Here is a 17,223-nt window from a genome sequence, read left to right on the forward strand (position 1 = left end):
TACATAGCTTGCAACATGTGCATTTGCACAGGGTAACAAGCATTAGTCCAGCTGCACATTTAACATTTTGAAGCACTTCTGGTAATTCCAACCAGGACATGAAGCTGGTGTGCACTGCCTCCCAGAGAATATATATGTATTATTTTGTCTAAAATTGCAATTAAAACCACATGTATTGGAGGTGTAGCATCAGTTATTTAAGAGACTGAGAGCTATAGCTCTAGGAATCAGTACAATTTAAACATTTTCTCAACTGAATAAGCAAACATTATTATTACTAACAGATGCCATTGTCCATTTATAATGACCTGATACTTTTGAATGGGAAAGCTGAAGAGGGTGGAATCTGTAATGAGCACTGGAGAAACAAGCTCATTGTTATCTCCAGCCCTAATGAGAAAAGGCCATCTCCCCCAAACAGCAACACTATTTAGCTGTTTGCAGCAACTGAGAAACTCTTGAAATCTCAGAACTGTCACTGCCTCATGTGTTTCACCATTTTCTCCCTCTCTGACATAGAGTTCTTGAAAGGCAAAGTAAAGTGGAGGGCAAAATCTTGGGCAGTGCTGAGCAGTTACAATGTCAGGGACACCAAATAATCCTTGCAGAAGTTGAAAGTCATACACTCTATGGAACACATTCAGATTTTCACCACCTCTCAGCACTGGCCCTTCAGAGAAGAAAAACTCCTCAGCTGCAAATTCTCATCAGTGCCACTCAGACCACTGGAAAAGTTCCTCTGGGATTCAATCTTAGCAGCTCCCCAACTGACAGGAGGGAGATCACAGAAGAAAAGACAGATCACAGCAATGAGAAACATTCAGAGCAATACCTGGCTGTCAGACATTTGGTAGAGATCTTTGTAGGCCATGTAGACTTGAAAAGAGTTAACACCTGTTCAAGACAAAATGCAAAAGCGTTGTCAGGTTAAGTGGATTCTTAAATTGTATTTGAACAAAACCAATCAGGAAAAACAGATCATACATTATTCATAAGGAATTTCACCAATGAATGACAGAAATAAAGCAGGACTCCACAGCTGTCTTACAGCTACTATGACCAGAAGCCTAAATCCCCTCTTTTCAGAGGGAATTTGCTGGACTCTGTGGATTGCAGTGTTCAGCCCTGGAGCAACCCAGCCACCACTGCAGATGAGATTGTTTGGAGCCAGCTGAGCTGATACCAGACTCAGAATCAAAGCCTGAAATCAGCTACAAAGGGCAGCTTGCCATACATCTCCCTCCACATTCCAAAGATGGAAGGATTTATGTTGGCAGCAATACAGAACCATGAAGGATGACAGCACCAAATTTTAGAAATCAGTAAGAAATGCTAGTGTTGAGTGTTGGTGGCCAAGTATCAACTGTACTCACACCACTACGTTTTGCTATTTGTTTCAAAGATTTGCACAGAGGGATTACACAGCTTCATATTTTAAGGGAATGGGAATTCCAGACATCTTCTGTTGATATCTTCTGTACGTATGAATTTATATTAGTTATAAACTTGCGTTACTCTTTAGTCTACTGACAACATCTCCAGCTTAGTACAGGGACTGATCTCAGTTTTCTAGCTTCAAAGAAAAGTAAATTCCAAGCTAAGCCATGTATGCTGCATTTCAAAACAGCTGTCAGGAAAACTGTGCTTCCTGTGGCAGAAGGAAATAAGAAAGAGAACTGTGCATACTATTCACATTGGTTATGCTGAACGAATAAGGCTCCCTGATGAAGATACACCTTCTTCATGGGTCTAGACGTGCACAGCTATATCCTCAAGCAGAGGGTTTGGTTGCTCACAGTCATGCACAGGGCTTGCTTATTCACAATTATAAGGCTAAAATACCCTGGGATACACGAAGGATAAAACCTTGAAATGATCCCTGGTATTACGTCTTCCTACTAAGGCCAGGCAGCTCAGGATAAATATGAAGGGGGAGCTGGCCCCTCCTCACTGACTGCCAACCCGAGCAAATCCACCCTGAACCATGGAGCCCCCTCAGCTGGTGAGTCTTTGTTTCTGTTTCTCAGGATCCCATAAAACATACATGGGCTTTACTAATTGTAATGCCTCAGCCTGTTCCATATCATACAGTTTCAATGCAGTCAGTATGTCCCAGCTTTAAAATCTTGAAGTTTAACTATGTTTTCCCTGAGACCAATGCTTACAGCCTCACACCTGCAGTCCTGTCTACCCTCTGACTGACTACAGCAGCGTTCAGCACATCTGCCCAACCAGCCTTTGAGGAAAGCTCTGTTTTCTCTTCACAATCCCCCACAGTGTCTTAGATGTTAGCTGCACCTGGGAGCCACCTTTCTGCACGGGTGACCAATATCAAAGCTAGTCCAAGCCACGCAGACTAGCCTTAGTGACAGCTTGTGACTGAATCCTCTTGTATGCATTTCTCTGTAAGTAAAGAGCTAGGTGACCTATTGCTCTCCCTTATCCACTGAGATCTAGCCAAAGGTAATTCATTTAACCACAGCCCTGCAGGAGGTAAGGCAGTTTTCTCTAGGTATTATGGTTGGAAGACACACATTGCCCAAGTATCAAAAATTCTCTTCCGATTTCTTTTAGGCCCTTTTCTGACCTTGGAAACATGACGATGAGTTTTGCTCCCACTCAAGGTAATGTTGTCCCTGAACTCCATATGAGAGTAGAAAGCATCTCAGAAGGGACCCTGTTGTGGGACCTTGAGCCTGCTCCCTTTCTGACAGCTCCCGCAGTGCAGAAGCAGAGGTTGCAGAAGCAGAGGTCACTGATGTAAACCAAAAACCACATCAGATACACACAAAATGAAAGGGCACTTCACAGGCTGCCTTTACTGCTAACAGGAAAGATAGCTTAAACCATCCAATCTTGCAAAGACAGTGCCTTTGCAAGATAACCATAGTAAAATAACACCAATTTACATACACAGATATCCAGCTTGAGATTTTTTGCCCAATGCCTAGGTCTGGTGCCTTGATCTTCTCACTGGGAATATGTGGCTTTTTAAAAGACCTAGTTCACTGCATATTTAACTTCATGTTTAACATTCGTTGCATACTATACTCTTTCCCATGTCATGCGTAGATGCTTGTTCTCACACCAAGAGTGCTCAACAGAATCCTCTGCAAATTTCAAACAATTTTTTAACAGTGAAAAAGAACAGTAGTTAAAGGAATCATCAAGGCCTCTGTCAACACAGTTCAGGCTGTTGTTCCTTTACATACATTAGAGAATCACAGTCACAAATCAGCTGCTGAACTGCTACAAGTCTGATTCTTTACAAATCCACATTTGGCTCTAAAAACCTCCAGGCCCATCCAAAGCCTGTGTCTCTTTAAATTATCTTTGTATTGATTTTGATTTAAAACTGATTAATTAGTAAATTATACCTCATGACAGGGCACCTCATCAGCAGCTCCTGTTACTCATATGAGCCAAGGTAGTATTAGGTGCACAGAGCACTGAAATGTGATTAACTGAGCCCTGCTCCTTGCCTAACTCACCCACCAGACAATCAGCCGAGAACAAATTCAACCCGGATTCTCAGATGATGAAAACCAGTGTCACCCCATTCACATCAAGTCTATTTGAACCAGCTGGCTCAAATGTTTCCAATTATCAGCAAATATTAACTGTTAATCTGAAATATTTCCTATTGTGCTCATGCTTTCATACTCTCCCATACCTTGTGCCTCCTCGCACATGAGAGTAATTCTCATTGACTAACTGAGCCATATTGCAGCATCCATGAGAACAAAGGTGACCTCCTAGTGCTGCTGCAACCAAAGAGGCCGCCAAGGGCCACATCATACATCCCACTTCAGGAACCAATCAACTGATTCCTGCTTCCCCTGAAAAGTGAAGGCAGGTCAGAGGTATATTGAAAATTCACTTTTCCACAGTCGGAAAAAACTGTTAACCCAACTGTCTGCACCAGGCTTTTAACGTAAGCCCCAGGCACATGTGAGAGTGTGGAGCTGTCCGTAATCCACGTGTTCTGGAAAATAACACCCACCCTTTGAAACAAGGCACAGTACACTTGCCTGATGGTCAGCTAATGCACAGCAGTGTATCCATGTTAACACTGATAACAGGGAAACAGCACCATCAGTGTCAACAGATGTCATCACCTTGTAAAAATCACCTATATATAAAGACCTATGTAAGACCAGTAGCAGTTTGTCTAAATTATGTGTAATCTTGCTGATTGAAGAGTTTTGTTGCCTAAACACTGGTTATACAGCACATGTACAGCTACCACGCTGTGATACAGAATAAATTCCTCTATGTGACTTCACCTCCATAGTAACTCAGTGAACAACTGCTCACTCAAAAAAATAGGATTTTGCTTAAATTTTCTACTTTGATGGTATATTTCTACATGAAGAGAATTTTTCAAATCTAAGTCATCACTAGCACTACACCAAACAAATATGCATATACATACTAAGACTTCCTAACAAAAAGGTTGTTATGATTTACTTAAGAAAATATTTTTTATATTTTCAGAAAAGATTTCCCTAATTAATATCCATACATTTGCAAAGAAAATATCAAGTGAAAAACATTTGAAAAAATATGCTTCTGGACAGAAAATCCACACTGTTAGGCAGGAACTAGACCAAAACTTACTTTCTGAAGGCTAGATTTAATTGCCCGCACATAGGCATATGGTGCTACCAAGATGCCTGCCATATAGGACACTTCCAAACTCAAGTGGCAGGCGTGGAAGAGGATTTATGAGCTGTTTTATCTGTCCTAGTCCCGAATGGTAGCTGGAGTCCGGATAGGGTAACCTACAGTATCTCACATGACAGTAGACCTGTTAATTGAACTGTATCCTGAATTTAGATTCCTAAATTAGTGACCTAGGTTTTGTGAGTCCTGATACAAATCATTTTCCAGTAACTTCAGGGAAAGCCACTGGAGACCAAACACTTGAGAAAATCAGGACGCTTTTTCATTATTAGGTACCTAACTTTAGGCTCTCTTTTCTTCAATAATTTGAACCTATTTTAAAAACATAGCCACGTTTTATAAAAATTTCTAGCAGAAGTAAAGTATCTCAGACAACTGCTGAGGAATTAGCAACAGCCTGTGATGTAAATTTCTCAGACACATATGCTGACCTGGCCTTTCATATTTGGGGTTGATTTGATGAAGCTAAAAATGGACAGGTTCCAGTCTAGTAAAAATCTGAACTCAATGTCTCATTCTCTCCATTCATGAAATAAGATGACTGATGATTACCTTAAATGCTGCTCTCTGAATTTTCTCTTAAAATAAAGTCTCATTATGCAATGTCTGAGCCTACTTCCACATGTAAAAGCAAGTGTAAAACGGTATGTTAGTGTCTGATAACATACATGGTCCATTTTACAAAGCAGCAAAAGCAGCAAGGGAATACAAAAAGTTCAAGGTAGGGCACAATCTTGGACAGCATATCCAGCACCTGTGCATTTCTTTTCTAGACGATGTATTCTTTAACATCATTCATTTCACCTCTGTATGACATTTCACATTTCAATAAAAACAAAAATACTGTTTGTTTTCACTCACTAACCTTTATCTTGCACCAGTACTTCCAGCTCTTCTCGAATTCCATCATACCAGCTAGTGATATCCACATGGAGAGAATAATCACAACAAGATTTGGTGTCAGCTGCCTCGTGCCACTTCTCAAAGGAGGTCAGTAAACTCGATCCAGGTTCGGGAAGCACATGGTCAACTGAAAAAGAGATTCAGTGTCTGTTACCCAGACTACACACTGCTCAGATTTCCTTAGTTCCTGTAATTAACCTTCAAGAATCTTGGCCAAAACAGCAGCCTTTGTGTCAGTTTGTGTGGAGACAGTAACTTTGGGATGTTAGCCAGATCCTGTTGTATCAGGCATCACAGACTTTGTGGATAGTCTACACTAAAAGTGAGGTTTTTTGGCAAGCTGCTTGGTGCAGCAATAGATGCACAGTGGGAGACCCAAACATCTCACCATTTAGGGCATATTTATCTTTCCATTTACAGTTTTCTGAGAGTCTTAAGGTTCTGGACTTAGCTGTATTCATTGTCTGGTGTGTCCATTTCTATGTATTTCACAGTTAGCATTATTATTAACCAGTCCATCATAGTCATTGAATTGGCTCACTCTGCCTTACCAACGGATCACTGAAGATGCTGAATGCTTTCTCAGCAGTCAGAATTGGAAATACGGCCAAATATTTGAACAGAGAGGATGTAGAGCACAAAAAGATCAGCCACACTACATGGCAGATTGAATATGCTGTAACAACACATCTTCACTGTCTTAAGATTTCTGCATCTGATAATGTCACAACGTCAAATGATATAAAATAAGAACATGACTATATATACTTATCCTTTTGAAGAGCTAGGTCAAAAGAATGTATGGAAACAAAAATGTGCTTACTGATGGCATATGTAAACCTAATGTATCACAGGAAGCTTGAATAGAAGAACATACACTGAAAAAATTGCTAACAAAAGCAATGAACAGCAGTGTATTTTGTGCTTATTGTCAGACATCCTTTCAGCTGATATTTGCTTCTGAACATAGGTAATAGATAACACCACTCATCAAAAGTAGCTACATCTCAATTCAGAGGGAGCAAACCTCTACCCCAGAGGGGCAGCTCCTCTGCACAAAGAAGCTAAGACAATTTGTCACCTGAACAACTGCCTCTCAAAGTCTAGTGAAGGGTCAAACTGCTACTGGTAGGAGAGAGATAAATCTTTTCCTGCCATATAGTACACGGAGGAAGGGTATTTAACAATTAGAAACACTTCTCCCTTTCACCAAGGATTCCAGGACATTTCCAGTGAGGACTTCTTCAACTCTTTGTTCCACATCCAAGTTCAGAAATAAGCATCTTGTTATTTCCAAAGCCCCTGAAATGTCACTAGGTGGAAACAACAGATTTTTGCCAGATTTTCTATAACATATAGCTATAGCATTAACTACATTGTTTTTAAAAAAATAAAAAAATGTATATTATCCCTTATGCTTGTTCTGTATTTCAGAGGGAAATCCAAGAGACAGTTCCCTATGCTGTTGTTTCTTTCTGAGTGTAGGTTCATTTTCAGACCAGCCCCGGGTCACAGTGCTCAATGAATTCCCAACATAGTGCCCAGAAATGTGAAGATTCACTGGAAAAGATCTCAGAGTATCAGTATGGAGCCTCCTGTAGCTATCCCCACCAATGATACATGGTCTTCAACTTGGGGTGGGAAGAATTAGCATTGCCAATACTCACTGATCATAGTGGTGCCCCCTGCTAGTGCTGCTTTTGTGCCTTGATAGAAGTCATCAACAGCAGTCATTCCTTGGTAGGGCTTTTGTAGGTAAGTGTTGACATCTATTCCGCCAGGAATAACCATACGCCCATTAGCCTCTATGGTCTTGACTCCTCCAGGTACAATCAGATTCTCTCCTATTTGCCTAGGCAGCAAAGAAAGGCAGTATTATTTTACTTAAGCAAAGAACCAAAGGGGACAGAAGCTATTTGAGGCACATAGTGGAGAGAAACCTAGGGACCATACAAGAGACAGAAAGAACTGAGACCCCAAAGGAAAGGAGAAATTCAAACACCTGCTCTGGCTGCCGTGCACTGCCCTGGCAGAACAAAGCATCCCTGAGAGCCTGTGTAGCTGGGCCACGTGCTCTTATTGCTTATCTTATTGCTCTAGCAGCCAATAAGGAAGCTGTAATGCACCAGCATTAAAAAATGATTTTTTAAATTATTATTATTATTTATATATGATTCAGGGTGAGACTTAAGTGTCCTATCTTTCAACAAGGACAGATATCTGGGGTTAACTTTCTCTTGGAGGCTCCAATATTTTACATTAAGTTCTTAAATGAAAATGGAAAAACATAGATCAAATATGACAGTAAGCTGGAATTGTAAATATACAGCAGAAGCAAAAGGTGTATCAGAAAGGAATCATAATTACTTTGTAATCAAGCAATGCAAATTTACCCTTAAAACAACATCTAAATGTGCTAAGATACAGAAATACACATTTGAGAGTCAAACAACTCTAGTCTACCAAGTCACATATTCTTCATCCTCCCACAATTAAAGCTTAGTGAAACATACTGCACAACTGTGTGGAAACAATGTCAATTACCTGCTGCTATCTTTCCCCTTTTAGTTCTTCAAAACAGGATTGTTTTCACTATTAAAAGTATTAATCTGTCCCCAGGTTGATATCAAGCAAATTCTAGATACTTAAAATACTTTCAGTGTTCATGGACATAACTGTAAGTAAATTAACCTTTAGCTTTTCAAGTCACGTTATGTTTTCATAAGTCTATTTTGTATGATTCCAAACAGGAAAATGTACTGTTCTGTGTGGGAGCCATGTCTCTGCACTGTTATCTGTAATCTATCTGGGCTTAGAGATAACTATAACATAGTTTAAGTTCAGTTGTTTATCTCATATTGCTGACACAGTCCCTGTCCTAATTTCCTTTTGTCTGGGATAAAATAACGTTTACCCTCAGCTAAACAAACACCCCAGACATCTGTGCTGCTCAATCTGTTTCTCTCATATGAAAATGCAACTCCCACCTATGGAACAAAACACAGCACCTGATTAACAGCCAATCACAAGTTAGAACAGAAAACGAATATAACTGTTAATTAAAGCCAGCGGGGGGGGACGGGACAAAAAAAAAAACAGGGTAATTATTCAAATTGGAATTTGGCCAAACCACCAGAGTTAATAAAAAAAAAAAAAAGTATTGACCTCTTGGGGCTATTTATACCCTGTGCAAAAATGTCACCTCCAGCAGCTAGGTTCCCCAGTGCTGTGGGTTTTGGCTGGAGAGAAGCAGAGCCATTCCGTGAGCAAACTCCCCAGCAGCAGCCGGAGCTGTGGTCTCAATTGCTCAGTGCTAAACAAATCCAAAAGTGCTTAGCTTGTGAGAGTTGGTAATATCACAGCTTGAAGCCCGTTGAAACAACCCCACGTCTGATGTCTAATACTCATAAACACATAAAGCACTGGGAGCATGCTGTAACCTGTTTACAGCTGGGAGGAGTGCTGATGATACCATGACAAACACGGAATCGATATGCGGAAGCAGCACAGCACATCAAATTGCACAAACGTGTTGCAAGAAGCTTCTCTATTGTCAAAATTTGAATTGCAAAGGCATACCGTAAGGCACTCCAACCCACGAGCAGATTGGGAGCTTGTATAAAGTTATGTAGACCCACGGATAATAATGGCGTGGCACCAATTTTTGTTAGTGGAATCCATTCCCAAAATTTTAATCAGAACAATCCTCAAGTATTGTACAGTGCTTGTGTGGCTACAAAACTTGGAAGTGGAAAAAAAATTACTCTGACCAATCTCACTTAAAAATGTTTACGCTGGAATTGCACTCCAAGGACTACCACACCTTCTAAAAATAACATTATTAAAGCAAACCTATGCAAAAATATAAAAGCAATTCACTTTTTTTTTTTTCCCCACAACCAATATCTACCAGTTCCCTATTCAAGAGGACACACATCCTAACAAAGCAAAAGGGTGCTAAGTATGAAGTTTTTTGATGACTCATTGCTCATTATTTTCCGTGTACCATCGAGTATCAGCTTATTTGGCAATAGCCGAAGTCACCTGAAGTGAAATGGAACCAAATAGCCTTTGTGGATGATGCTGTGCTATCACCTGCCGGGATCCTGTCTCATCTGTTGCCCTGCCTTCAAGATTAAGGCTCGGAGAAGGCTCATCTTCACTGGCATCCAAGGTTATTTTTACTCTGACTGACTCAAACACAGAGTAGGATAATGTGACAGGATTCCTGAATTGCTAACTCGTTAATACTAACTGTATGTTAATAAGAATGGGGTTCAGTTACTTGTGGGTGAAAAAATACAATAGCACAGATAACTCTATTCTAGGCACTGCATAAACGATTGAGCTGCTTTTCTGATGCACCAGCAACTTAGCAAACTAGAAAACTCAGACTGATGGATTGATGCAGTCTATAATCTTCAACTGAGCAAGCTGGCACATTCTGTCATACGCAGGCTGATTTAAACACAAGGGAAACATCAGGCTTCCAACTCTTCATAAGCTTAACTTGAGAAAGCTGGAAAACTCCCCCAATAATGGAGTTATTTCAGTCATTATCAAGCCCAGGTCTCTTTTAGACACCTCAGGCTCCCTCTAGCTTGGCTTGTCGTCTGTCCAGCTCTGGTCCCCAGCCACCCATCCTGCACACTTGGTAGTCCCCACCCGCCAGGAGTGACCCAAAACCTTCCTTTCGCAGGGATGGAGCAGAGGACAGCAAACAGCAGACAGTGTGACCTACTGCTTCACACCGAGACCAAGGCTCATTTCCTTATGTGGATGAGAAAGACAGGATACATGTAGGCAAAATATATTATTTATGTAATAACAGTAATTTAAATTACTAAATATCTGAATTACTATTTAGATAATGAAGAATAGTCTCTCAGCTGCTATTTGAGTGTGAATTTCACTCAAAAATTCATGGCTTAAATTACAGCTGGAAAAAATGCACATGTACCAGTGCTCCCTTGTAGCAAGGGAGCCAGTTTGAGCCTTGATAGATTGGAAAAAGCATCTACCATCCTCCAAACTATAGACAATCTTCAAATGCATTCAAGTTTAAGTGTACATGCCTCTCTGCAGAACAATTTGCAGGTACACAGGCCTAAAAAGACCCTACTCTATTTCATTAGACTGCAAGAGAAATGCAACCCTCTATCTTCTAATCAGTTTCCACTGCAGAACAGTAAAACAAACCCCGATCTTTTATATCCCAGCAAAGCCATCAAACTATTGCCTATTTGGGGCTCAGTGGTTTAGTGTCCATTCCATTTTGTGGAAAGAATTCTGTGTTAACAGTAGGATCTGCAGCCGGAGGGTTAGGACACAACTGAAATGTGGCTGCCTGAGGTTCAAGATCCAGCTCCAAAGGATCTTGAGCAACACTGAACAACTATGTTAACCATTTAGACACAATGGGCAGTTTCAGCTGGAGAAACTGAAAAAGACCAATCCCAGAAAATACAGCACTTTCCTGGGCTGCAGAGTTTATCATCTGAACAGAGCTAGGAGCCAAGCCCCTCTCGCATCAGGCTGTGCTCACAAATTAGCAGCTGAGTGTTTCAGAGCAGGACTTCTTGCAGCTTGCACAGAAAAATGTCAGGTCACCTAAACTCAGGACACCAGTCTTGATGTTGAACAGCAAATTTGCCCCCTCTGGGAAAGATAAAGGAGTTTTAAAAATTAAGGTATCATCCATACATTCATTATTAATCCTAGCTATCTTCAGCAGCTGGGATACATTGCAGAGGTACAGATTTCAGAGGGAGTCTATGTACTTAACAAAGGGCTGCTAAATGGCAGGGCAGCTGAAAACTTGGCATTGCTAACCTTCCTAAGGAGTACCACTGCATTTCTGGAATCGAGGCCAAAAATTCACAGCAGTTTCAGACTCAGCATCTCATGCACTTAGTTGCTACATCAGTTCTGATGCTCACAAGTATTAACAGAAAACGTGCATCTGAACAAACAAAAGCAGAAAAAAAATCAACTAAAATATCTATCATAGAGTACAACTTGATTAATTGTTGCTCTTAAAAAAAAAAAGGTATGTGTTCAAAATTTTGTGCCTTCTCTACTTATAACAACAGGTTCATTTTGTTTCTTCTGCAATGCATATTACACTATATCTGGAAAAGCAGAGTGAAATACTAAAAAGAAAACCATACAGTCCATGGATAAAAGTGTTCCAAATTTTTTCTGTTAAAAAAAACCTGAATCATGAATAATGTAAGTAGGCACAAATATGTAAAGAAGCAGATTTTTAATCTGATGATATCTTCTCAAGAAAAGGAGCTCTGGAAACAAGTATGTAATTAATTATTTACCATATAGCCATAATAAAACTTCTGTGCAATAAATTTTAGCCTCTGGAGACCAAACTTGTTAGATCAGAAAGGAGAATGTTTAGCAGTCAAGAAAAAGGTTTTAATCCTTGTATACATTATAGTGCTTATAAACATACATAATTCAGCAAAGTTATCCTTCATCCCCACTAAGTCAAGGTGTGACCAGTAGAGCTACATGATATCTCTGTTACTGTTTACTGGGCTTTCAGTAATATCTATTTACATTTAGCTAAGAATACTTTCCCAGTTTCTATATTATATATCATAATAAGTCTGTAGGATTCTAACTGTGTGAAGATTTAAGATCAAATAGTTTTTCTAAGCAAAAAGAGGGACATATGAGAATTATATAACACTGTTGTACAAACAGAATGTGCTATACTTCAGCATTAACCAACAGCAGGACTGAGAAGGAGTTAGTCCCTCTCAGCATTACATAACACTGATATTTCTGTGCTGCACAATACCGTACAGCATGTCTGTATTTGCCCTGATTAGATTTGGGGGTAAAAATGCTGTAATAACCCTCCTGCTATACATGGACTCAAAAAATATTCAATGCACTGACCATTACTTCTTCCTTTGAGAGATCCTATGTCTTTGCCTCAGTTTGACTGTTTTGGAAGAAGCTAGAACTGAACTGCTCGAAGAGCAAAGATCCTCTACTTACAATACAGGTATTTTCTACTTATTGAATCCTAGCAAGGATAAAATGGCAGAATTTCATTATTTAGCACTCCTCTACAATGACCCCACATCTAGAGATAACCAAGATGCTGTTTGCAAGATGTCTGGTCAACACAATCAAGAAATCACATTAGTCTATACTAATAGGCATGCAAAAAAAGTTCAATGTTTAAAAAACCAACTTTATAAGTCCATCTTCCAGGTATATGTCTGCATAGAAGGAGTGGTCATCATTGATAATTCTTCCACCTTTAATGAGTAGTCGGTCACTCTGGGGGGAAAAAAAGGAAGAAACGTGGGTTTGTTCAAAATAGTAAACATAACAACAGATTGATAATACCAAATAGGCTTATACTATATGCAAAGCCATTAACATCAAAACACTCACCCTAAGTATAGATCTATACCACAGATTCAGGGGGGTACATACGCAGTAGAAGAGAAAGACTTAGTTTCACTGAGTGCTTATGACTGACTTTTGGGACATTAGGCCTCACGATGGTCACACAGTTTTACCCTCAAAGCAGAAAACATAGAAACACTTGAAATCCTGCTCCATCCTCTTTTTACCACTACCTTACATTAAGGAGGCCAAAAAGGAATGTGAACCCTGGAGACCAAACTGCCCAACACTGTCCATTAGCTCAAATGGGATTCTTAGCACCCCTGGAAGAGTGACAGAGCTTCAAACGGGTAGAGACAAGATTGGAAGAGGCTGCACAGCCCACAGCTTGTGCTTCCTGTACTGTGTTACAGAGGTGCAGCAGAAAAAACAGTTTCTAGTTGGCTGTTTCTGCATGGAGACTGAGGGCATGACGAAGGAATTGCTGTCTGTCGGCTCATGATTCCTGCAGGTACGTGCCAAACGTTGTTACAAGTTAGGTGGCTGGGGGCAGTCTGCACTGGGGCTCCCCACGCTGTGCATCAGTCCCTGAGTGCAGTCTCCAAAGTTAGGTTTACCTAAAATAGCACGTGGTACATCGGGAACAGACCAACCTAAATGATTCTGTGATTCTGTATCAAGTCTGCTGGGACACTGCTCACAACCATCATCTGTTTTCATTTTTCTCTATTCAAACGGTTACACTCTGTTCTCAAAAAAACCCACAGATTTTACAGAAAACAATTTTTACCACATTATATTCCCCAGAACCAATATTTGAATTCCCCCACTGAAGAAGTCATACTGGAAACGCCAGCACCCTACCACCTACCCAGAGACAAGGAAAGGCTGCAACTTCAGTGCATGATACTTTGGAAAGGCATTTGCCAAGTGACAGTGAATGCTGCAGTCAGAACCTTCTTTTCCCATTCATATATAAATAGGCTGTTTATTATAAATTAATTCCTTGGCTCACCAAACAGTAACCCACAATCTCCATTTTGTCCATGCTTTATTACTTCTCACTCCAGACTCAGTTCACGGTTTAATTACAGGATGACTCACACATATAAACCACGTGTGTCTCAAGTTCCCAGTTTAGAAAACAACTAAACAAGCTGATATGCCTTCTCGTCTATAAAACCAGGGCAACAACCGAGAGCTCCTAAAAAAAAATATTGATAAAAAAATGCTAAGTCAGAATTAGGGTTGTTGTAACAACCTTTCTTCAATGCAACTTCATAGTTACAGGCATAACGTTGAATATTTACTATTGAGCTTGTACTTGAATGTTTTGTAGGTTTGAAGCCTATGTACCCCTCTGTATCATTCTAGAAAAGCAAGAACGGAGAAAGTAGCCATCATTTATAAAGACATTTTAAATACAGTGCATGACAAAAGAGTACATATACAGAAAGTTTGAGACTCCTCTCCATGTGCTGAAGCAGCCAGATGACATTGGGGGGGAAATCAAGGTCCAAAACTGCACTGAAATACATCCCCGGGATCTGCCTCACATGTTGGCACCCTTCCACTGAGGCACAGAGACAAGTGCAAGTCCTCATTCTGCAAGTTGCCAGACCAGGCTCCATGTTTTCTCCCCAGCCTCTCTACTGTCACTTATAATTGTAGCATTTGTGAATCAGCAGCCTGAAAGGTAATGAATTTTGCCATGTGCTGGCAGTAGCATCTCCTCACCATGATGATGAACTGCACTGCCCACTGACCTGCAGAGACCACCATCCTGTGAGCTCTTCCTAAGCTCATTCAATTGCCTTCCTACACATTAATACTGTCCTGCCACAAAGAGGCAAGAGCTCATTGACACCGGCAGGGAATGCTCCCGGAGCACCGCATCTGCCATGCATGATGAGTTAAATCTGCATGCTCATCAAGATGTTCTACTCTTTTTTTTCTTTTTTTTTTTTTTTTTTTTTACACTTAGGAGAAGATGCATAATACATAGAAACAAATGTAGCAGGCTGAGAAAATAAAACAGACTAAAATAAAACAACGCACAACCCCAGAAGAATAACTGTATACATAAGGATTTTATATGCTTTTATATATATATATGTATGTGGCAAAACAACATATTAGAAGAATCTGAAACCAAAAAGGATACAAATCTAGTTTCAAGAAAGCACTCAATTATGTGTCACCCATTACATTAAGTCTCACTTACAGTTTATAAAGGATTACTGAATGTTTAGCTATAAAGTCAGCATTTCAGAGGGTCTAAGAAATTCTGGTGAAGAAAGCAATCTGCACTTTACAGAGGCTTTCAATGTTTAAATTCTTGACATCTTCCTGCTCAAAAGAAAATACAAACCTCCCAAAACTGTTGCAAAAGGAAGCAGCATCTAAGCTGGCCTGTGGCTAAGACTGTGCCCAGCCAGGAACAGGAAGCCATGGGATGGAGATGAGGCTGCCAAATTCCCCACAAATTTTGATGCTCCCCACTGCTCCCCAAGTCTGCCAAGCTACCAGGGACACAAGCTACCAGGCAGGTGTCCATGGAGCCGTGCCCAGCTTTCATCAGGACTGATCAATGCGGAAACATCCCTGACATACATTTTGATCCCAGTGAATCAGCAAATTCTGATGGAAAGGGTTTTGTTGGCACTTTTCCCAACCGCTCAAAACCATAAGTGCGTCTGTAGGACGTGTTACAGATCGCAAGAAGCCAGGAGCGAAGCTGGGTACATTTACACAGACGGTGCTCACGGGCACAAGCAAATCAGGTTGGGTTTGGGTGCTGCACAGACATCTCAGCAGCACGCTGTGCCCCCGTACTCCCTGCGGGGACCAGCAGTGGCTCATCTCCAGCCTGAACAGCAGTACCAAATGCCTGTGTGCACCTGTCCTTGCTGATGCACTTCCATGACCATGCTGGAAAAATGATACAAGCATAACTGGCTAATAGGGAGGTGTGGGTTCATGCTTACAAGCAATTTGTGAAATTGTTGATGAAGTAAGCTTTGGTTGACATGTGAATAATCAGAGCCCATCGCAGCCTAAGCTTTGGGCACAGGCATGACCCTGGCCAAAACACAAAGGGATGCTGCACCCCTACTCTGCTGTGATGCCCACTGGTGCCAGGATGCTTCCTGCGCTGTTCCAGGTCACTGGTACTTGCTGCAGTGAGATCCTGGACAGAAATCTGGGCACACAGGGACTGAGAAGTAGGTTAGCCTTTATTCCCCAGCATAAAGGCTGGCTGTGTGTGGTCGGGGGCCATTTACTCTTTACCAGGGGCCTGATGTCAGGCAGGCTGCTTGCAATTTTCCTTATCAAGTGCCAAACATCCAGAAAAACTAGTGACCAAAGTCCTCTTCTTCCTGTTAACACTCCAGGCTGGAGGACAGCCACGGTCTGCTGTGCCCTTGGGAAAGCAGGGGGAGGGAGGAGTGACCCAAAACTCATGAATTAATCATGCAGCGCTGGCCCATATTTCCCCTTCCCAGCTGTAAATCCCTCAAGGCAGGCCATTTTCTTTGCCTAGCTCTCAGATGTACCCTCAGCCACTGGGGTGACCTTCGGGTGCTCTCACAATACAAACAGCAGCACGCTCATTACTCAACCCAGGCAGTGACAGCAGTATAAACCTTTATATAGGAGAGACAGCAGGGACACAGCAAAACAGAGAGGAGGAATTACAACGAGCATAAAAACTGAGCAATTCACCGGGTGCCAAGACTCAAGGCAATAAAAACCCTGCGCTCATTGACATGGGAGGTGTGGATTCATGCAATTGCTCAGCATTTAGCAGGAGGATTGGAGTCGAGGTGGCTCTCCAGCCATCACTGCAGCATCGATGCGGCAGCACCAACGCGGAGCTGTTCGCTTCCGGGTTTTGGGGCTGGGTATGAGACCGCATCAGCTCAGCAAGGAAACGATGCGTGTCTTGTGCATCCCCACAGCTCCATTTTACAAGCGCTCCAGCACTGCACAGCTCGGCTTGCTGCTCAGTACGATACAGCCACTCCTATCGTTCACAGCTCTCCACCTCCCAACCCTGCACGCTGCGTTCCCGGTGATTTTTTTGCTAATCTCAGGCTAGCTTTTCCTGCTTAATCTAGCAGCAAAGCCACCGAGCTTAGCCAGTGACATGACAGCAATTTTCACGGCAGCAGAAGGAGATGCTACAACCTCAGCATCGTTTGCTGCAGGAGGAGGGGCTGTCTGCCCACACACAAGGCTTTTGCTCAGTTA

General features: G+C 41.4%; 1 protein-coding gene across 1 annotated transcript in view; it reads right to left on the bottom strand.

Moving 5' to 3' along the window:
- CRMP1 (collapsin response mediator protein 1) overlaps nucleotides 1–17,223 on the bottom strand; it is a 47,972-nt gene that overhangs the window by 19,469 nt on the left and 11,280 nt on the right. Inside the window, exons 2-5 of the mRNA XM_035547301.1 lie at nucleotides 12,809–12,897; nucleotides 7,257–7,441; nucleotides 5,552–5,716; nucleotides 833–894 (exon numbers count right to left, since the gene is read on the bottom strand). Of these exons, the coding sequence (XP_035403194.1) occupies nucleotides 833–894; nucleotides 5,552–5,716; nucleotides 7,257–7,441; nucleotides 12,809–12,897 (501 nt within the window). The remainder of the gene's footprint in view (nucleotides 1–832; nucleotides 895–5,551; nucleotides 5,717–7,256; nucleotides 7,442–12,808; nucleotides 12,898–17,223) is intronic.

The sequence above is a fragment of the Cygnus atratus genome, chromosome 4 (assembly GCF_013377495.2).
Source record: "Cygnus atratus isolate AKBS03 ecotype Queensland, Australia chromosome 4, CAtr_DNAZoo_HiC_assembly, whole genome shotgun sequence".
Classification (NCBI taxonomy): Eukaryota; Metazoa; Chordata; class Aves; order Anseriformes; family Anatidae; genus Cygnus; species Cygnus atratus.